The 22,931-nt window shown below is 38.2% G+C and overlaps 1 protein-coding gene across 1 annotated transcript in view; it reads left to right on the top strand.

The window, feature by feature from the left end:
- The first annotated feature begins 2,595 nt into the window (after window positions 1-2,595).
- Window positions 2,596-22,931, top strand: part of LOC583938 (cAMP-dependent protein kinase catalytic subunit PRKX) — a 68,927-nt gene continuing 48,591 nt past the window's right edge. The window contains exons 1-2 of the mRNA XM_011682744.2: window positions 2,596-3,556; window positions 8,023-8,191. Coding sequence (XP_011681046.1) covers window positions 3,406-3,556; window positions 8,023-8,191 — 320 coding nt within the window. The 5' untranslated portion in view covers window positions 2,596-3,405. The remainder of the gene's footprint in view (window positions 3,557-8,022; window positions 8,192-22,931) is intronic.

Raw genomic sequence — 22,931 nt, forward strand, 5'->3', positions numbered from 1 at the left:
AAGTTAGATAAAGTTAGTGCTGCAATTAAATTATAAGTTTGGGGTTCAGATTGGACCTGGGAAGAAGTAAGGAATTCGGTTAGTGTAAATTATGGCAGACCGGTTTACTAACATAATCAAAATGTTCTTTCCTGGGGACCTAGTGATGAGTTACTCCTTTTATCTGTTATTAATTAATAAACTGTACAATAATTGGAATCCAGTCGGCATACTTAACGTGTTGCTATGTCGGGCAAATGTGAGTATGTTAGTAAACCGGTCTGTTATTCCGAACCTCTACAAATCTAACTTTTGAGATGGGATGATGGTGCACATTATAATATCCCCCGGTCTCTCTCCCCCATTTGACCGATGGACCAGCCAACCCAGTTTACGAAAAGCTAAATACACGATCATGTCCATTATTTTATTACAAATTATTAAACTTTCTTGTAAAATTCTTTGATATCTAACTATTATTTAATAGGTTAATTATTCCACGATCTTGATCAAAGATTTTGAGGCCGCCATTCTAGTCAAGCGTCGCTTATAATGGCGGTCTCCTGTGCTTTTCCACAGCTTATTAGGATAATACTTCCTAATAATTCCTAATACTATATTATACAAATGTTTCGGTATTTATATAAATTGGATATAAATATGTGTGTAAATCACAATTGGACATTAAGTTATTATTGTTTGTATATTGTTATTACACCTTAACGTTTTCATGGTCTTTGTTATTCAGTTATTATATTTGGGAAAATGCAGACACAAAACAAACATTATAACAGTTCTATACATTGAGATATACCAAGTGATGGAGTTATCATCAAAGATGTGTCAAATGCGATGAATTCAAAATAAAGCTTTTCAGCGCCTTTATAGCCTTTATGTGTCTTTCATTCCTTTTCAGATTGTGATCAATTAGATGAGAATTCTTCTTGTCATTTCTTTCACAAGAGTCAATCGAAAGAATAACAACCTGCAAACAAGCAAGCCAAGATTTTTTTTTTTGTAACTGGGCGTTGGGGAGGATCCAATTAAGATCTTTTCTTTGCAACAGTACTAATCGATGGTATTTAATCATTCGGAGAAAGTCGGCCGGCTTTGTCGGAAGAATTTGCGCTCTTTGCTCATATTCTGCAACCAACCAAATTATAACAAAAGAAATTAAGAGCCTGTCTCACACATGATTATGTCCACTTTCTTTGCCCTCAACCCTTCCCCTTCTCTCTTCCTTTCTTTCTTCCTTCTTTCTTCTCTCTCTCTCTCTCTCTCTCTCTCTCTCTCTCTCTCTCTCTCTCTCTCTCATAAAAATAAACCACATTCCAGAGTTCCCGAAATCATTCTTCCCTCTTTCCCTCACAAGTTTCAGCAAGAAGGTAGGACTTCAAGGAGGTCCATCAGGAATCTTAACATGTAATATCGACAGTTTTGAATATTTAAATGACAGGTTTGAAAATCACAGACAGGTTAAAACTCATTTCTCAACTAAAACGATTTATGAAATATTAGTCCTGAAATTAATTTGAAAATGTTGAACCTGACAGCTGCTTACGCGAACCTATACTCTTTCCAAGCTGCAAGTTATTTGAATTTTTGTTTGAGCAATTCTTGGTTTGAGGACCATCCTCTGTATATCAGCTCCCTCCACCCATCTCCCCCTCTCTCACTACTCTTCTCTCTCTCTCTCTCTCTCTCTCTCTCTCTCTCTCTCTCTTCCTCTCTTTTCTTTCTCTCTATCAAACTTTCTAATATTTCCACCATCTACCCTATATAGCTCCCTCCCTAGTCCCTAAACTCTGTGTTTATTTCTTACTCTCTCTCATCTCCTCTCTCTCTTTCTCCCTATTATCTCTCTCTTTCTGTCTCTCTCTCTTTCTCTCTCTCTCTCTGTCTCTGTCTGTCTTTACTGTCTCCTTTTTTCCGTCTTCACAATCTACCCTATCATCCCTCTGTCGCTCTCCTATATATCTCTCCCCCTCTCTCGCCTTCCTCTTCATCCCCTTCTCTGATTAACCTTCTCTCTTCTTTTCTCCTCCCCTATCTCTCTCTCTCTCTCTCTCTCTCTCTCTCTGTCGTTACTGTCTCCTTTTTTCTCTTTACAATCTACCCCAAATCCATCCGTCGCTCTCCTATATCCCCCCTCTCTCTCTCTTAACCCCTCTCTATTAATCTTCCCCCTTTCTCCTCTCCTATCTCTTCCTATCCCTTTATCCTCCCCTATCTTTCACTTTCTCTCTCTCTCTCTCTCTCTCTCTCTCTCTCTCTCTCTCTCTCTCTCTCTCTCTCTATCTCTCTCTCTCTAATCTCTTTCGCTATGGCTTCTCTCTAATCTCCTTTCTCCTTCTCTTCACTCCCGGATCCAGAAGGTCAAACTCCTGCCAGGCATTACCTTGACTCATCCATTACTGGGAACCTGAGAAAGGCAATATACCCAGAAATCAATGTAGCCCAAACAATGTCTTCCCCTCAAACGATCGTGATGTCACACATGTATGTACAAGGGAGGGAAGAGACTAGCTGGAAAAGCAGTCGCGCCACTGAATGGGTCAGGAGCACAAAAAGAAAAGCTGGTATTTACGAAGTGTCGATAGCATAGCTCAGCTCGGTACATCACGCGTGAGCGCTTCGCACTGATCAATAATTTTTACATTCGCAAACGCGCGCGCGCTCTGCCATGACCGTGCGGTGAATCCGGTATCAAAATTTATTGAAAACTCTATACCAACTTCCAAAACAGCATCGTTGGTACTGGTACCGGTGTGTGCATCATCTAAATGCCGAGGGGGACGTTAGACCGGGCTGGGATGGTAAGGGAGCGATGTGAATGCGAGGAGTAAACAAGTACATGTCCTGCCTGTGAATGCAGAAGCTACCCGATTGGCATTTATATTGAACTTTGACGTTGCACCACCGTAAATCAAAAATTTCATGCCGAAAAGAATCTTTTGGAAGAGTTGCCGGTGAGTTTGGATTGACGTGGAGTTTACGTGCAGTGAGAGCTGGAGAGAGGCGAGGGAAACCATCCGATGACGCATACAGCGAACATAGTTTCGGCATCGAATAAAATAATGACGACTTTCGTGTTTGGATGGAATCTTGCCAAAATGAGCTTTATTTGACGGAAGTGAGCCGATCTGTTTCTTCAAAACAAGTTCATTAACTCGAAAATTGTTATGGATCTCTTTGTTTGTCAAACTTTGGGCCTAATTTTTGAGCAGACGTAAGAAATATACATCTGCTGATGTTTGCAATCGAACTTGATATCGAAACCTTTTTCCTGGACAACATTTTTAACACGATGAGGTTCAAATAGAATCTGGACTTTGGCTTTGAACTTCTTGTGTCGCAGCTGAGCATAATTTACCCTTTTAGGATCTGTTATATTGGATTTATACCTGTGGAAATAAAGGAATAAACATGGCTTCGAGCCGTATCAAAGGGAAGACGTCGAAAAGGAACGGTACGAGTGGGAAAATGAAAGATTTACCACCCCCATCGTCGGCTGCCTCGAACAACAATGACCACAGGAAGTTTGACCTGTCAGAACTGGAGTTGCTCAAAACTGTCGGTAGGTATTAGCAACACCTCCCTGGTATTAGTATTGCGTGCAAACTGACTATTATCATAGACCAGTTTAGAAAGGGATCAGAAACATCAGTCTAGGGCCAATTGTCTAAACTTCAGGAAGTTTACTTTTATACCATGTTTGTTTTAATCATTTTAATAAAGGTTGAAAATAATGGAAGCAGATCTCTGAAAGTTTGAAAAAAATGTGTAAGTTTTTATTAGTATTTAGGAAAGTTGTTTTAGTTTAAATGTGCAATCAATCACGCACAAAAATGACATATTCCCTTCTGCCTAACTGTTCATTTGTTTAGTACTGGTATAGGTACTGGTATTGTAAGAATAACATTTTAATTTTGGTTGGTACATGTAGATGGGGGGAGATTCCCCCCAAAAAATCTGTACCTGGAGTGCAAGAACAGTACATACACCATAGGCCTATATATAGAGGCAATGGAGAGCTGCTTTTATTGAATATAATACCGGAAGTTAACATCCCCTTTAAAATAACTTTTGATATTGCTAAACCTGTCTAGTAAGATGACCCAAGGGAAAAGGAAAAGGTAACCAGTTAGCAACTATATAAATACAGGTGGCCTTTCTAGACAGGTTCTATAAAACAGTTGGCAACTCTACAAAAATAGAGGTGGCCTTTCTAGACAGGTTCTATAACACTTGTTCTTTTTTCTAGAGGTAGGACCCTCAATTAGAGTTGACCTCTTCTAGAGGTAGATGTCCATAATAGAGAGGTGACCATGAAAGACAGGTTTGACTGTATTTGTTGTAATTCAGTTTTGATTTTCTATTATTGACCAAGATCAAGAGGAGGTTAACATTATTAGATGTGACATGCTTACAAGTTACAACTTACAGGCTATTAAAAATAAAAGGTTACCCATCACAGAAGCCATAGCAAAGTAATTGGTAACATTTTTAAAACAAAATTTATCATGAAAGCTGCCCCAATAATTATCAGAGGGGACACCCCCTCCCTCCCCCTCTCTCTCTCTCTCTCTCTAAGGAAAGAGAGGAATAAATGCTTGATATCTTAACTTCTATTATTATCATTGACCAAGAGGTTGCTGACATTAAATTGGAAGTGGCATGCCTTACAGCTGAGGCTATTCAAAATAGCAGGTTACACACAGCAGAAGCCATACAGCGATGTCATGACCCAGATTTCTATAGGGTCTTGTACACTGCTTGAGAGCTCGGGGAAGTGCCAAGGTTAGATACCAGAGTTTGGGACCTGTCTTGGGAGATTTTCTTTGTGAGGGGTGATGGGATTAAAGACCCCTTCAAATAGTTGGGGACTTGGGGTGGTTAAATAATGTGCCCTTCCATTTCTTTTTGTTGGGTAGCTACACCGGTTTGGGGCGGTGGAGGAGAAGAATGCAAATGCCCCAGACAAACATCAGAAAGTTAGAAAAAAACTAGGACAAATTGATGTAGAGATGGATAGATACAACTGTAGATAGAAAGATATATATATAGCTAGATAGATAGATAGCTGGATGGAAAGGGAGGTTAGAAAAGTGAAAAGAAAAGTGAAAGAAGTAATAACAGCCCTCCCATACCCATCCTTAAAAGATGAACCTTTTCTTAAATGTCATCCAGATCCAACTAACTATATATATATATAGCTGGGGTTTGAGCAGTGATACTGCTTACCAAACATTCTGGTAGGCATGCCTACAGTGTGCTAATCAGTGAAATGTAATGACCTTGTGGTCAAGTATACATAATAGCTACTAAAATCCTGTTTAATCCAAATTCTTGTGGAGTCTCTCTTACTTAAAGGATGCCTGATATCCTGTCACAGCATTTTAATAAACCAAGAAACAAAGTTCACATGTGTCATATAGTCACTAGTTTAAACATCAGGAAGAAAACAAAATAATAGGAGATATTGATTAAGACTTAAGAGATAAATAGATCATTGATCATTCTTTTTCTGTGCAATAACTTTTTCCATTCTTTACAATTGTATTTGTTGTTTACTTCTTTCCGCTTCAAATAGCTTGGACCATCCCTTTAAACCAATTATCATAGTCTTCCATGCGCATCCCACACTCTCTCTCTCTCTCATTCTCCTTCTCTCTTTCTCTGTAAGAGACTGTGCATATACTCACAAAATCCCATGATCTCAAATCCTTTCGCACTTTGAATAGATTCTAATGAGCCGGAAACTATCGGTTAAACCCAACATTAAAAGTCCAATTGCAAGGATTCACATACTACATTTTATGCTATACCTATTTTTGGCATATTATTGGTATTTTGTATTTGGAAGATTTCCGATCATAGAATATAGATATTTCATGATGATTGAGTACATGTATAAAGAGTTTGTAATTTGTAACAGTTAGAATGGGAAGGGAAAACTCTTTGTAGGATTCTCCAACTATGTATTTATATATTTTTTTAAATTTTAATTAGGAGGGGGGGGGGGGGGTGGCACAGATGTCCAACATCTCTGACAAGCAAAAAAAAAAGGGGGGCACAGAGTGGACATGTGCCCATACCCTCCCCGTTGATGGTATTGTAATGCCAGGAGGTTCTATTGTATAATCACATTAATGTGTGATTTGTGATTAGTTGAGTCATGTGTGGGAGGGTTGAGGCCTACGAAACTAAACATCCAAGGTTACCTGTTTAGTTTCGTAGGCCTACATATTGTTCACTTCATTCATAAGGCTCTTTAAAACTGAAAAAAAAATTATTCCATAATACTGAGTGTCTGTTGATAATGTTAACTTTGTTCAAATAGTTTTGAAGATTAAGTCCGACTCGCTGGCTTGTGATGCAAATAATAACCTGTTTCCACTAACAACACCCCCCCCCCCCAAAAAAAAAAGAAAATATAAATGTTTCAAAATGACTTTAGAGAAGTAAAGATGTATCCTTTTTTTTTTTTTTTTTTTTACTGTCTTTCGATTGCGTGTGACGAAAATTTGTTCAAATATGGGATGAAAGGGCCCAACGTTTGTTTGTTTTACGTCTATGTTTGCAGGAATTCTGCTCCAATTGGTTACCTATTCACACCCAGATCAAAGTTTGATTTTTCATGAAAAGGTGTTTTTTATAAAAATCTATTTTTAAATTTTGGAAGTAATAAGGAACAATGTTCATGGAGCATTGTTAAAAGGTTGCACTGCAAAATGTGCTGTGAAGCTCAAAAATTATATAGAATGTCTATGTTTGCTGGATTTCTGCTTTATTTGGGTCTCAATTCACTACCCAGATCAAAGATTGATTTTTCATGAAAAGGTGTTTTTTATGAAATTCTATTTTTAAATTTTGAAATAATAAGGAGCAATGTTCATTGAACATTGTTAAAAGGTCGCACTGCAAAATGTGCTGTGAAGCTCAAAAATTGTATAGAATGTCTATGTTTGCTGGATTTCTGCTTCATTTGGTTGCATATTCACTACCCAGATCAAAGTTTGATTTTTCATGAAAAGGTGTTTTTTTATGAAATTCTATTTTTAAATTTTGGAATAATAAGGAGCAATGTTCATTGAACATTGTTAAAAGGTTGCACTGAAAATGTGCTGTGAAGCTCAAAATGTGGATAGAATCCTATTTTCCCTGGATTATCCCCATTTTCTATTAATATACTCTGCAAACACCATTTGTGAATCTTCATTGAGGTGAAATAGAATTTAATTGCCTCTTTATCAAAAGCTAGAATCAAGCTTGAATATTTGATTTCCTCCTCAGATTCAGAATTTCAGATTGATTATTCAGTTCCAGACATTGATTGTTCAAGGCTTTTTTTTATACTAAAGACCTTCTTTTCAATAACAACAAATTGTTATGTTAAAGATATCGTTTCAAGAACTTTACAGTAAAAAATATAGACAAAATATTACATGGCCTTCAATTTTTGGTGTCTAGTCTCCAGAGTAATATTGTTGTATGTGTGTGTTTGGGGGGGGGGGGGGCATATTCACCATAAGTGTTTATCTGTTATATGGTAATCGTTGTTTGTTTGTCTTTTAAAGTGTTTTTTTTACAGATTCCTCGCTTTGAATTTTTTTGGATCATTATTTTTTAACATTTTCTTTTCTTTTGAAGAATTCAGGTACAGGAACCTTTAGGAGAGTGACCCTAAACCAGGACAAGAAGACAAACGATTACATGGGCTTAAATTTGAGGTCTAGAGTAACGTTTGGGGTCAAAAGTAACATTTGGGGTCAAGGGTAACGTTTGGGGTCTACAGTTAAAATTTGGAGGCCATGAGATCAGGGGCCCCCGTTTCACAAAGCCTTCTTCAATGACAAATGACAAAAATCAGTGACAAATCTGCTGATAAACAATCAGAAGCAAGGATTTCACTAGCTTATAACAAAAACTATATGTCACTGATGACAAGTTTTGTGAAACGGGGGCCCTGGACTCATAAATGTACCATCAGGCTCTTCTCATTTGAGAGGAAAATAATGTTTTCTTCTCTTTTTTGTTCAGGTACGGGAACTTTTGGGCGAGTGCTCCTAACCCGGGATAAGAAGACGAAGGATTACATGGCCTTAAAGGTGCTAACGATAGAGGATATAATTAAACTCAAACAAGAGGATCATGTGAGGGACGAGAAGGCTATACTCAGCATCATCAATCATCCATTCATTATCAAACTGTAAGTATGATCAATGTAATAGATTAGGATGATGTTTTTTTTCATTGTGAGTCTGCAAAGTAACATTGTTAGGATTTTTGTTATTCATCACGTCGCAGTAGATTGAGTGTTCATAGAGTAGCTGCCCTATATAAATTGATCTAATTATTATTATTATTATTATTATATTGTGCTATTTGTCCAGAACAAAGTATCTTTTTATGATCCATTTATTTCATTCAAAGGTATTTCAATTAAACTAATTATTCTGTTAGTCAGACAACCATTAGTAAATGGTCATAACAAGTTTTGTTCATTTTTTGATGGATTGAACTCATTGAACGGAAGGCATATTTGGTCTGTTTGGAGCCAGAAGGGCATTAACACTGTGTACAAATACAATTATATGTGTTAACGCCCTTCTGGCTCACAACAGACAATATGGTGTATGTGATATTGCATAGAATCACCAATTATGGTCTCAAGCTTTTAAGCACTATTTCACTGGTATACATTGTATCAAGGATGAATTTTCCTTCAAAAAGCGAAAGTGGAAACTGAAGGGTTAATATTTATAACAATTTGTTTTTACTTTTTGGCATGCCACACAGTGGATGACAAACAATGCATTTGTATATTCTGTTGTTTTATGAAGTTCTCTATAGTTGCTGCTACAATTCGTCGCTGTTTTCACGAAGTGACGGTAGTGAAAAAAAATTGCATTCACTTTGCGTTAAGATTTTCTTCACTGCGGTCACTTCGTGAAAACAAGGACGAATTGAAAGAATAATGGAAAAAACTGAACCACTATGATGTACATGTACTGTATGCCCAATGCCTACAGTAAAAACAAAAAAGAAATAACAAGAAAATGACTTGATTGACAAGGACTTATACAATGTACATGTTAGTCAGTGCTAAACAAACTCTCGAAAATTGTCTCAAGTTTTGACTTGCAAGCTCACTACATCAAAATCTCATGTACCAACAAACATTTGAGGAAGGCATTATCATACTTCACAAGAAACCAAACTGCAGTGATAATACTGATAACAACATGAGATTAGGATGTTTCATTTTGTTGTGATGAGTATCTATTGTCAGTCTTATCTTGACACCCTTAAGAAGTGTTTACCATCTACAAACACCTCTTGAAGGATTAAGAAAGCAAACATTGTGGTTCTGGTAAGAGTCATCTTTGTTTGCCCAGGGGGGAAGATCCTTCTCTTGAGAGAGGCTAGGAAAGAGTAGGGTGAAAGTTTCAGTTCTGAAGAGGCGTGTCCACATCAGCTCGAGATTGCCAAATAGCCCGCTATTTCTGATTTAGGAAATAATCCAGAAGTTTAATACACATCGTGTCTCCATCAGCTCATGATTCGACCTCGAAACTTGAAACTCGACCTTGAGAAATTAGCTCGAGATATTTTGCTCAGCGTTTGCGAGTCTTCGGGCTGGTGATGACGCACTGGACAAATACCAGGATATTTTGCCAAATAGTGGGATATTTTGCAAACTATCCCAAGATATCTTGGGATGATAATCCCGACCAAATATCCCGCTAATTGCAACTTCAGGCTGATGAAGACGCTAACTAACTGAATAATTTGCGATCAGGATAGTTGAAATAGCGGGATATTTGGCAATCTTGAGCTGATGAGGACAGGCCTAATGAGAACCTATCCTGTTCTGCATTCAGACTACCAGAATTTATTGTTTTATAGCTTTATGACAATTTCTGCAAGTCTAAAATTCTGAAAACCTATAAAAAAAAAAAAAAAATGCCATAGAAATGTTGTGTATTGAATCGCATGTTTGAGAATCATGGTCCATCTAAGTATTAACCCATATTTACTGAATCATTATTTCAGAGTCTAGACCATGATTTTGAAGCAAAATAGCAATAAATTATTCTCTGTCAATAATAGAGTATATATGCTTTGCTGGAATTCTCTGATGTGAATGCAAAGTTCCCTCAGGCTCATTGTATTTGGTCTGGTGTGATGAACAGAGATTTTTAGTATCAGATTATCTTCAGAAGTTCTGATTCTTTCTATCATCTATTAATTTTAAAGAAATATCTCAAATAATTGATCCCGCTATTTCACAAATTATGGCATTTATGTTATGATAAGGCTTTCACCAAGAAGCTCTATAAAGTACTCTATAAAATAGTTTGTAACTTTGTATACAACTTGACACTACCTTTAAAATAAAGCCTTTTGCCAGAGTTCAATCGCATCGGGACCACATCTCGGGCTCTGATCACCTTTCCGCGATGTCAATCTCAATCACCCCTCCAATCAAACGCCTATATAACTCAATACGGGCATCTTCTTCAAACAACTGCTCCGATTTTGACATGTCTCTTCCCTCGCTAATGTCTTCGCCAGGTCTCTCCCCCTGCCATGAACTTGGGGCAATCACCCCTACCCCCTCTTTCTCCCCTCCCTCCTCATCACTCCCAGTCACCTTACTGTGCAAGGACTGCATGAAGAATAGAGAGGTCAAAGTAAATGTCTTGGTATATGAGAAGCGGTACGGCTATAGTCAGTTCACAAATTATGTATTTGAATTTATAAATGTGTCTATAATGTAATAGTTGAGGTTCACTCCACTGCATGCATAACGTTCTCCCCTCCCCCTTCTCCCCTTCCTCCCTCCCCCTTCTTCCCTTCCTCCCTCCCCCTTCTCCCCTTCCCCTCTTCCTCCCCTTCCTCCCCTTCCTCCCTCCCCCTTCTCCCCCTACTTCCCTTTTCCCCTTCCCCTTCTCTCCTCCCCTCCCGTCTCCCCCTCTCCTCCCTTTCTCCCCTCCCCCTCCCCCTTCTCTCCCTCCCCTTCTCTCCCTCCCCTTTCTCCCCCTCCCCTTTCTCCCCCTCCCCTTTCTCCCCCTCCCCTTTCTTCCCCTCCCCTTTCTCCCCTCCCCTTTCTCCCCCTCCCCTTTCACCCCCCCTTTCACCCCCTTCTCCCCCTTTATCCCCCTTCTCCCCCTTCTCCCTCCCCTTTCTCCCCCTTCTCCCCTCCCCTTTCTCCCCTCCCTTTCTCCCCCTCCCCTTTCTCCCCCCTTTCTCCCCCCTTTCTCCCCCTCCCCTTTCTCCCCCTCCCCTTTCTCCCCCTCCCCTTTCTCCCCCTCCCCTTTCTCCCCCTCCCCTTTCTCCCCCTCCACGTTTCTCCCCCTTCTCCCCTCCCCTTTCTCCCCCTCCCCTTTCTCCCCCTCCCCTTTCTCCCCCTCCCCTTTCTCCCCCTCCCCTTTCTCTCCTTTTCCCCCCTCCCCTTTCTCTCCTTTTCCCCCCTCCCCTTTCTCTCCCTCCCTTTTCTCCCCCTCCCCTTTCTCCCTCTCCCCTTTATCCCCTCCCCTTTCTCCCCCTCCCCTTTCTCCCCCTCCACGTTTCTCCCCCTTCTCCCCTCCCCTTTCTCCCCCTCCCCTTTCTCCCCCTTCTCCCCTCATCCCCCTCCCCTTCTCTCCCTCCCCCTTCTCTCCCTTCCCCCTTCACCCCTTCTCCCCTTCACCCCTTTCTCCCCTCCCCTTTCTCCCCTCCCTCATGATTACCCTGAGTCGCCTCACCATCCAAGGACTGGTAGATTGAGAGGGTCAGCATCAGAGTGGTATCAGAGTGGTATCAGAGTGGTATCAGAGTGGTATCAGAGTGGTATGATAATAGCCAGGTCACAAATGAATTCAAATTTAATATCTACTGAAATGTATATAAAAGTAGCAGCCATCACCCCCTCCCCTTTCATAATTCTCAATCAGTCTGTCCACCATGCAAGAACTGAGGAATAATAGAGAGGTCAGTGTATAGTCAGCTCACAAATATATTCAATTCTATACAATGTACATGTAGCTAATGAAATTGCTCAGGTTACAATTGTAATGTACAATACAAATTTACAAATGTATATATTAAAATTTACTTCCTCAATGGGAGGGGCTAAATAATCATTATTTTTGAGGGATGTGATACAATGAAGCCATTGTCACATAAACTGCAGGAGGAAACAAATAATGGTAGGTATACAGTACACATGAAGCATCTATTGCAGGACTCCACCTTGACCTTTTTTCCCAGGGGTCTCAGTCAAATATAAATACTGTAGTGTAAGCATGCGTGACCAAGAAAACGTGTATAAGGGGGTTGGTTTTTTTATTGGACACGGTATGCGTGGTGCCACGTTAAGGGGTAAAAAATGTCAACTTTAAGAAAAAGGGTAGTTTTTCAAAATCCTGCTGTGCGCGTTTAGGGGTATTTTTCTAGATCCCGACTCCGAATTGAAAGATGGTCGGGAAGCCAGGTGTCTATAACTTTTGGTTACGTCAGCTTGCTAATGTAAAAAAAAACAAGAACCTATACTTCGCGTACCAGCATGTGAATTGCTTGTTTACGACCAGGGTTTATAGCAATGAACAAATGTAATTCTTTTTTTCAAAGAAAAGATTTATGATGGTTGTGCATTAAACTCATTTGGAAGTGTACAAGGTTGATGTTATTGCTTCTCTATTAAAATAAATTTAGAAGTGGTAATTCCAGTGAACCACACAAACTTGAGAAAGGTAGGACTTTAAAGTTTTTTCCTGTCTGGATTATGGATGGTCAATGGGAACTACTTTTTTTGTAGTTTCCGTTTTTTCTCTTACGTATGTATATTTGCCATTTTTGTATATATTATAATATTGTTTATATGCTTGAGAAAACTTAATAAACTGATCTGAACTGAACTGAATAGCACCAGGCCAACTGCTGATTTTGAGACCCGCACTAATCCGTCTCATCCCTCCTCCCTAGCTGTTGTATCATCCTCCTTCTACCCCTAGCAACCCTTCGTCTCCCCCTAGCAACCCCTCCACCCTGCCAGGAGGAAAATTACAATGCTCTGCGGGACATTGAGCGCTGGTCATTAACCATCCCTCTGCCGTGTACCATCAGCATCATCCTTGGAAGAAAGATGTTGCCTTGGATCATCGCGTGATGTGGAGGGCATCAGTCCCAAAGCTAGCTAGCCTGTGTAGCAGACTGTGAATGTCATAACTTTCAGGGGAAAAAATACTTCAAAAATTTTGGGGGCTACTTTTCAAGCTTGCTTGCATGAAAATAACACTCTTTAATTTGTTTTGCATTGAACTCTATCCAAATTTTGGGGGCTCTTCTGTGACTTTCGGGGGCTCTTTTGGGCATTTTGGGGGCTAATTCGCCCCAAGCCCCCTTTTTTTTCTTTTTCACTGCTCCATTTTCATTTCTCTATGTTCTGTTATTCTGTAGTGGTGGTTATTTTACCTGACTGCTAAGAGAGCATAAATGCTTGTTAGTAAGCAGCCAGAGGACCTACGGTTTAAGGTCCTCTCTGAGAGACCTGGTCATGAGGATTAATGCCTTACCAAAGGGCACTATAGCGCATCGCCTTGGTTTTGAACCCGGGCCACCGGATTACAAGACCACTGCTCTACGACTGAGCTATCGTGCCTCTCTTGGGAACTTTGCAAGCTTTACAATTTGTGATTCATTTTATGATCAATTACGGCTCCACATCTATTAAAAAAAGGTACTAAACATTTCTTCTAACATACCGTATATAACATAAGAAAATCTGTGAAGCACACAAGTCAAGCTAGTATAATATGGAAGTATACCCTATTACCCTTATATCAGACAATTAAAGGCGACATTGCATGACACCACAGTAATTTGATCTAAAAGCAAGCCTGACCCGACCAGAAGAAAATAAAAAATAAAAAGGAAACAGCACCAGGTGTTATATATTTTATATACTGTAAAAAATGTTCATTGGCCAAAAGATCAATATACAAAGTACCTGAAGAAATGGAAAGGTTGTTGAAATTGGATATTTAATTTCTATTATAAATAACTATACTTTTATACTACCTGCATTCATCAAAACTTCTTAGAAAATTTGAAAGTAAATTTCCCTCTGCAGTGAAGAATCAATGTTTGATAGCTGTGTAATTGATTGTTTTTTGGACAATATATGTGTGTAAAAATGTGCATTGGCCTAAAGATCATTATACAATGTACATGAAGTAATGGACAGGTTTTTGAAATTGGATACTTATTTTCTATTATACATGTAGCTAAACTACCTGCATTCATCAAAACTTTCTTAGAAAATTTGAAAGTAAATGTTCGTCCGCACTGAAGAATCAATGTTTGATAGCTGTGTAATTGATTGTTTTGGGACAAAAGAAATGAAGCACGTCATCGGGATAAAACTTAATCGCTTTGCTCTAGTTTATGTTTCAGACGTACCCCCTTGATTGTTCTGCAAGACAGTTGTGATAAAATGGAAGAATTTCTGGATTTGTTCATGTAACCACTCAATGAGTGTACTCCTGATTTAATATGTTCATTATAATATTCCAGCAAATTTTGGAATCTATTTTTGCTAGAACTCTTGCCTCTTTAGATTTCTAATTTATTTTTTCTTGGGAGTTCAAAACCTCTTGCTCCTTCAAAACGTTGTTTGTTAATTGCTTTGATGTGAAGAGGAAAGTCATTCGTTTCATGCTCTTCATGGCGATTTAACCAATATCAAAGATTGAAATTCAATATTTTGAAGAGAAAAGTTGTAAATTGTTAATATATATGTTTGATTAAAAATGGAGCATTTACATATATAGATCACTCTTTTCCCCAGGAACTTTAAACAAATAAGTGTAGTGTGTTCCTTAATGTTTGATTTGTAATCGCAAGCGGCATAAACTTGCTTGTAATATTCAATATACCGGGGGTATACATGTATATAATATATACCCGGTATGTCTTTTTATAAATTTGTATTTGTATTTGTCTGCTGGAGCGAGAGAGCATTAACTTTGTGTGAAGTGCTATTACAGTAGTTTAAAGAGAAGGTTGAGTTCTAGGAAGAGGTGAAAAATAGTTTGTGAGCATTACTCATTCTTATTATGCAAGTGTGGAGGAACATCAGATAAGATATGTTCCCTGAAAAGCATGGCTCTTCAAATGCCTTCATATTCTAAATATGCATGTAACATCGTAAAAATCGGGGGGGGGGGGGGCCGGCTTTTTACGCCACGTGTTCGTGTAGTCCCACATACATCTTTCTGTGCAAGTGTTTGTAACTTTACCAAGACTTGGCCAAATTTCTTATCATTTTGATGATTCCAGAACCTTGCAATACACACAAATTCTTATATGCTAGATGATCAACCTTTTCTGGTCGGTTCCACATCGTTTCTTTCACAATGCAATCACATGACCAGAACTCAACTTCATCTTTAATAACATCATGGACCTACTACATGTAGGGTCTGACTCTTTGCAGTCAATATCTTCTATTTTTCAAATTATTTTTTCAATAGATTAGACAATATCATGTTTAATAGCCCGCATTATACAACACCTACGTGGATCCTTGTCATTTGATTGGACGATTGTTGGTCACATGATATTCAATAGATGGTATATTGCACGGTCGTGCATTTTTGGTTATATGCGCCGTGCATTTTTGGTTATATGCAGACTGCGTATCTCTCTGCTGCATGTGCGCGCGCGTATCCCTGCGTGTATCTGACGCGAAGGCAATCTGCATGTAATTGAGAAGGCTTGACTCGAACTATAATTTATCTTTATAAGGAGTAAAGCATAATTTGTTGATTAACGTTCTATTAGGTCTTCTTCGATGTTGTATAAAACAAATAATGAATGTTTTTCATTCGTTTAATAGTGCAAATATTTTCATTCGTTGAAAGATTAACGTTAATTCTATTCAACTCGGCTGACGCCTCGTTGAATAGAATGTTAATCTTTCAACTCATGAACATATTCGCACTATTGAACTCATAACCATTCATTATTTGTATACTATCAATCAATTTATAGTTGGGTCTGTGACACCAAGACTACATCGTCTTCACATGGTTCGCATGATGTTCAGGCCGGTATCGATTCTTTCCTTGCAATCAATTACACACTGCAAGTTTTCTTGAATGTCTTCTCCCGGTCATGTTATGCTGTCTAAGAATGCCATGGGTGACTGGGTTTCAAAGGACACAATGGGTCCTTCTTGTCCGAGAAACTTGATGAGCAGTCCACTAAATACCCTTTGGTTTGTTTCTCCGAGCCCGATTATGACTGGCTTCGTATTATTAAAGAGTGATGTGAGCCATGAGAAAGATTAATAGAAAAGAGGATTTATGATTGGAATTTAGAAAGTAATCTTGACTTGATCGAGTTCCAATTTTAAAAAGATTTCAAAATGTCATAGAATAAAAAATGAAATATAATTATAAATGATATTTTCAAAAGCATTTGAGATAGCAAATAACTAAAATGTAGAAAAAAGTGCTGATTTGTATTTTCAAGCCTGATTATGGCTGTGTCTTCTGGTTATATCAGCCTTTAAGAAGATTAGGAGAAAAGGAACGCCTCGACTTTGTCTCTGAGTACAGTACAGTTTCAAGATCACCTTGATGAACATTTTTAACCGTGCCACTCAAATAGTCAATATTTCTGTAATGATCTATAATCTGTGAGGTATGAACTATATGCAGAACAAATGTATACAATACATGTCGGACTTTGCAATTTCAAAGGGAATATATTCCTTTTTTTTTTTTACTCTCGATAATTTGAATGAAAACTGCTTATTTATTTGTAAAATTATTCAGCAATTATATTACATTGTTAGAGAACAGAAATCCTCAGATACATAAATATATTTCTTAAAGTATATTTTCTGATTAATGTGGTATGCATTAACACATTGAACCCTTTGAGTGAAGGTGTAGTCTGTAAAGTTTTTGTACTTTTTCATTTAAGACAATTTTCTTATATAAACCTTGTAGGCTCTGCATGCTGTAATTCCCTTACAGTTGATTTAACATGTACTTAGGCATTTATTTAGACTACATGTACATGACTACATGTGTATTGAAAAGTATGCGGTTTTCTTTGATAACGAAACACAACAATATACATGTACAGTAGTTAATGTACATCTACCAACAATTCATCCAAAAATGTTGGTCTTGTTAGCAATAGCAGATCGAGAGATAAATGTCTTCAGCCAATTTTTCCCCATTGTTAGCAAGGCAATGAAAGTAGACACTCAATTGAAATTGATAGGCAGTTACACAATGAACCGAACAGTGAAGGAACCTGCACAATAGGGCTTTTTGTAATCCTTAAATCTATAAATCCTTCCAAAGATCTTCTCGCCCAAGTTGCACCAGAATATCTTCTACATGCGTTGACCCTGTGTAAGAAAATTATAATCCTGTTTAGTTTTTATTGATGTGTTTCTTTTATTGAGATTTTGAAAGGGACTTTCTCATTTGAATGAGGAGTGTATATATTATTGAAAACATTTACAGAGCACCCCAAGGAGTACAAATCATCTCATGAAAATAGAAAGTTTCAAATCAATCCATGCAACATGCCATGTTTCTGATAACTTCCAAGTAATCTTGTACTCAAGCTTGCTTATAAAATAAATCAGTATGATTTTTAGGTAGTGATACATTTTTATGCAAAGGGTTGGTTGAAACTTGTACTCCTATCGACCTGATGCAAATATGTTTCACCATTTGCCCCTACAGTTTCATCTACATTACAACAATCCAACCCCTGTAACAAGTTCATTTGTATGAACTATGAAAGTAGGCAAATATGATAAACAGAATGTTGAAAGTTTGAGATATGTCTGACCAATAATAAGAAAGTTATGGATGTTAGAAAAATGAAAGCACTCTGTCTACCATCTCTGATTTTTTTCTGCTTTCCTCTTATATGCTTTTCACACTGGCAATATTTTCCTTAACCCCGTACTATAGGTGGGGTTAAGGGGGGGGGTCTTAACCCCACCTATAGTACGGGGTTAAGCCTATTCCACTTTCTGTTCAGACTGGTTTTTACCAAAGTGGGCTAAAGTTGGCTAACCCCACCTATAGTACGGGGTTAACTAACCCTGCAAAATAGCAGGGCTAACTCCGCAATTGTGGTGCTAACTCCTGCTAACCCCGCAATTGCGGTGCTAAGCAAATGAATGAGAACAGAAACGAAAAATAGTCCGGTACTACGCAATGGAGCGTATCGCAGCTGGCCAGATGCGAGGTATGTCCAATCATAACATACACGATATCCGGGGTTAACGAAATGCAGTGAGAACAGCGGGAATTTTCTTATTCCGGAATAGGCGCTAGTACGGGACTAAAAACAGCGAGTGTGAAAAGCCAAAAAAATAGTCCGGGGTTAAGGATAGTACGGGGCTAAGCAAAGTACGGGGTTAAGCAAAACCAGTGTGAAAAGTGTATAAGAGTAGTTTTGCTATCGAGTTTGGATTTCCAGTTAATATCAAGGGCTGTTCACTCTTGGGGTGCAGGTAGTCAAATATCGAACATTTTTTTTTTTTTTTTTTTTTTTTTTTGGGGGGGGGGGGGGGGGGGCGATGTCCAGAGTTCAATGTTTTGTATATTTGTCCCCTGGACTCATGCTGCAACACCTTTTTGTTTTGATACGTAGTTGTCCTGCCGCCTCACGGTCACAGGCAAATCTATATTCTGACAAATGTGTAGGTCATGACACAAGCTACATATGTACGGTATGCCTGTGTGTGAAAATAACAAAGTCATTGGTGCATCATATAGATAAACATTGCTATACGTGTGCGAAGTGTTGGAACGCAAAGGTGTCAGATTCAGAGGTGAAACCAGGGGAGGGGGCACCCAGCAGCACAAGGAGCCGGTACCCCTCTTGCCTATTAATCTGCTGTGCTCTTAGACACACATGACTTGTATGGACAATTATGTCCATCCCTCTTCACCTCCAGCCAAATTTTATAACTTTTTGTTGTTGAACTTGTTGGATAGTTTAGCTTGCACAAACGATAGAAACAAGCACTTTATCGTTGTTGCGGGCTGACTGTTCCTTTGGACATTTAACCCCCTGTGGCCTGAGAAGGAATTCTGATTTAAATAGCGAGATGAAATAGGGGCTGAAGTAGAGGGGTGCTTGGACATTAAACGATCAATCATCAATAATTTGTCACCCATTTTTGTGAACTAGTGTATTAGAAGTGCATCGTTATAAGCCTACGAGTATGAGCTTGTATCTGATGTGTCACTTTGCAAAAACCAGCGACAAATTATGTTGTCCGAAAGGAGGACAGAACATCATTCCATTCCCTGTTCCTCCCTATCCTCCATGGGCCTATAACATGTAGGAAGTGCCCGATAGGTTCCAGATGTAATGCTTAGACATGAATGTACGGTACAGATGATAAACTAACCCAGGACTTAACGATGGATGGAAATAGATCGAATGCGATTATTAGTACCATAGATTAAAATGGCAACGGCGTAATGACTGGAAGCGCCTGAAGGTTAGCGGCGAGAAATAGAACAGATAATGTGACATGACTGACGTCCAATAGAATAGCATCACATAGTTGTAGTCATGTATCGGACGGAGGTTAAGGGAGAGGTTTAAAGAAGAGGTTGAGTTTTGGTAGCGGTGAGAAAGAATTCATGAGCTTCTAATTACTTTTAAATCCCACATAAAAAAATGTAAATGCAGCACATGAAAAGGATTGCTCCTAAATTGCTATCATATTAGAAATTTAACTGACAAATAGCTTAAAATTTTGGACCAAACTTGATCCCACGATATGGGGACAACATTATGTGTATTACCATATTAAACCTCTTTTGATCCTTTTTATCATACCAAAATCCAACATGTACATTGTGTACATCATCAACTTTTTCAATGACTTCCAGAAAATTTCTTTCGGGGGCCGTGTTTTAGAAAGCTTTTTATCAATAACAAATGCCAAATTTCTATGACAAATCTGCTCTCATCCAATCAAATGCCACTATTTCAATAGCTTATGTAACATTTATTGTAACTTTTTACTGATAACAAGTTTTATGAAACAGGGCCCAGAACTTAAATAACTGCATCTTTAAGTGGGAGGTTTTTAAACACGTCTATTTTTATCCATCGTGCTAATGAGACGAACATGTAAGCCTTTTCACACACAGCTAAAATTCATCGTATTTAGAGATGATTAGTATAAACGTGTTTAACTCAACAGTTTTAAACATGTTTATAGAAAAATTTCCCATTGTGAACATCGTTATTACGATGTTGGGATAGATACGAAGTCGCGATTCATACGCCCCTAAAAGCAGGCTGCAGATAAGAAGTTCGTATCTAGAGAGCTTGACATTAAATGCGCAATGGCACTACTGCGCATTTTACGAGCAGTAGTTAATCACGAAACAATTAATGAATTACCAAAATATCTGTGTGTGAATGATGTTGTATGTTCAGGTGATCAGTTTAAAGCCCTTTAAACTAATCATGTTTATAGAATTTTAGCTGTGTGTGAAAAGGCTGATGTTAGCATGCGAGTTGCGATGTAATGATGTGATGACAGGAAGATGGCTGCAAGATGGCTGCTAGGAGCGAGAAAGGAATTCTGGGATACATGAAAGAGTTGGATTGGTAATATGTCTTGGTCTAAGGAGAGAGAAAGATCCTACAACATGTACACCATGAGTGAAATATTTGTTTTTTCTTTATGAAATTACGAATTGAATACATAAACAATCAATCCATTTTCATCTGACTTGACTTCTTTATTTTTCAAAATAAAAAATGGGTAAAGGTTAGTGTAATTTTTGAAAATAGAATATTTGTGTTCATTAGTTCTTACAAAAGTAATACGTTATTGTGGTCTTTGCCACAACACCAGTCCATATTAAAAAGACCCCAAAAATGTCATGACTGCCAAAATCATAAAGAAAATTGTCATGGAGTCAAAATTGTCATGAAAACAATTTGAACATTTATGATTGGCAAATCATAAAGGAATTTCATCATTGGCTGAATGTTTTCTCCCCTGAAAGAAATTTGTGAATATAGGGTGTATAATTTTGTTGTTTATTTTTTTTTCCTGAGAGCAGCCAGAGAATTTTTTTCCAGAGAGCAGCCAGAGAATTTTTTTCCAGAGAGCAGCCAGAGAATTTTTTTCCAGATTTGCCAAGTTATCATAAATCTTCTTATAGTTATATATGGACCTTGTCCTATTTAAAGGCCCACTGCACTACTTTTAGCTACTTGCGCCCTCTATATAACAAACAATGCATAATTGGTGACCATTGGTCGCCCATGATCCTCTTTTTCTAATGTTAACTGAGAGCTGAGTTGATGAGATAACCACCTGTCCAGTGACCGTGCAGGGCGCTCTAATCCCTTCTGTTAACTATGGCAGATAAGCTTTAAGTAATTTTTACAGTTTCCTACAACTGTAAGAATCACTTGTACTAGATATTAAAGTAAATGGCACCTTTAACTAAAAGGAAGAAAAGAATTCAATCTGCTCTTTGACAACTTCAAAACGTGAAATTTGACAACATAGGGTCATGATGAGGTTGCCGTGGGAATGGGGGTGGTAGATCATGAAAAAAGGGAATATACAGCTTCATTGAACATAATTGTTTTCTCCCACTCAAAAGAAGCTATATTTATCTGGAATTTCAGACAACAATTACACATTATTTGCTCTTCTTATTCAGGCTTGATTGAATTTCTGTTCTCAAAAAACGAAAATACATTCCATTCAGCAAACAAGTTATTTGAAAACAGAGTAGGAATAGTTCTTCGACCCCATTATTGGACAAATTTTGAAAAGCAAATTCACAGCTTGAGCTTGGACAGAGAGTTGACAACTCGTTCACAATATGGCACCAATTCAGATTACATTTCATTTTGTTAGCAAACATTCACCATTTTCAGTGATTGATTTTATTCCCTAAAATGTTCAAAATTTGATGTAGGTATTGGATGACAATCGAGTACTCTTTTAAAGCCCGACTGCACTACTTATAGCTACTTACGCCCTCTATATAGGAAACAATCTTTATCGGTGACCCTTGGTCCCCCATGGTCCCCTTTTTCTTATGTTAATTGAGAGCTGATTTGATGAGTTAACCACCTGTCAGTGACCTTGCAGGGTGGTCTAATCCCTCCTGGTCAAACTAATGCAGATGGGCTTTAAATCTTTTATCCACCATGGATAGAAATCCTATACTGCTACATTGTTTCATGGTATATAAGTATTGTACATTAAATTGTGGCAACAGTCAACTATGGCAGTCCAGAGTTTGTTTTATAAGTTGCCCCAAGCAGATGAAGGGTTAATTTGGCTAACGTATACCGAAAGCTTACCAAAACACATGCAAAATACAGGAAAATTAATATCTGTTCTAATGAAGCGAGCAGTTCACCTGAATAGAGGTGGATAAAAATAGAATAAAGCACCAAGATCAGAAACATGATGTCAATGTTTGTATTTGCGAGAGTACAAGTTTTGTGAACACACTTCCTTGTTTTCCCCTAGGTAACTGTTAGCTATCATTCAAGCAAACGCATTCGCACTACTCACCCAAAAATTGATATGAGCAAACTTTTCAAATGGTAGTCCAAATTCCAAAATATTGCAGATTTGTCAAAATAGTGATTGGGATGTGTAAATGGACCTAATGCTGAAGCAGGATCATGTTTCCATAGTTGAAGCAAATCACCCCAGGTGGGGGTTTACCCTGCAAATATAAACTTGATTAACTTGCACTGAATAAATAATTATAATGGCCGTGCCTTGTATTTTACATTGTTGGCCTGCATACTAGCTGTCGAGAACCAGGGCACTAAGCAGATTCAAAAAACTTGTTATCAATATTAACAAGTTACAATTACTGTTGTAAGCTACTAAAATTGTTCTATTTAAT

Source organism: Strongylocentrotus purpuratus, unplaced genomic scaffold (genome assembly GCF_000002235.5).
Source record: "Strongylocentrotus purpuratus isolate Spur 01 unplaced genomic scaffold, Spur_5.0 spur5_scaffold_12, whole genome shotgun sequence".
NCBI lineage: Eukaryota > Metazoa > Echinodermata > Echinoidea > Camarodonta > Strongylocentrotidae > Strongylocentrotus > Strongylocentrotus purpuratus.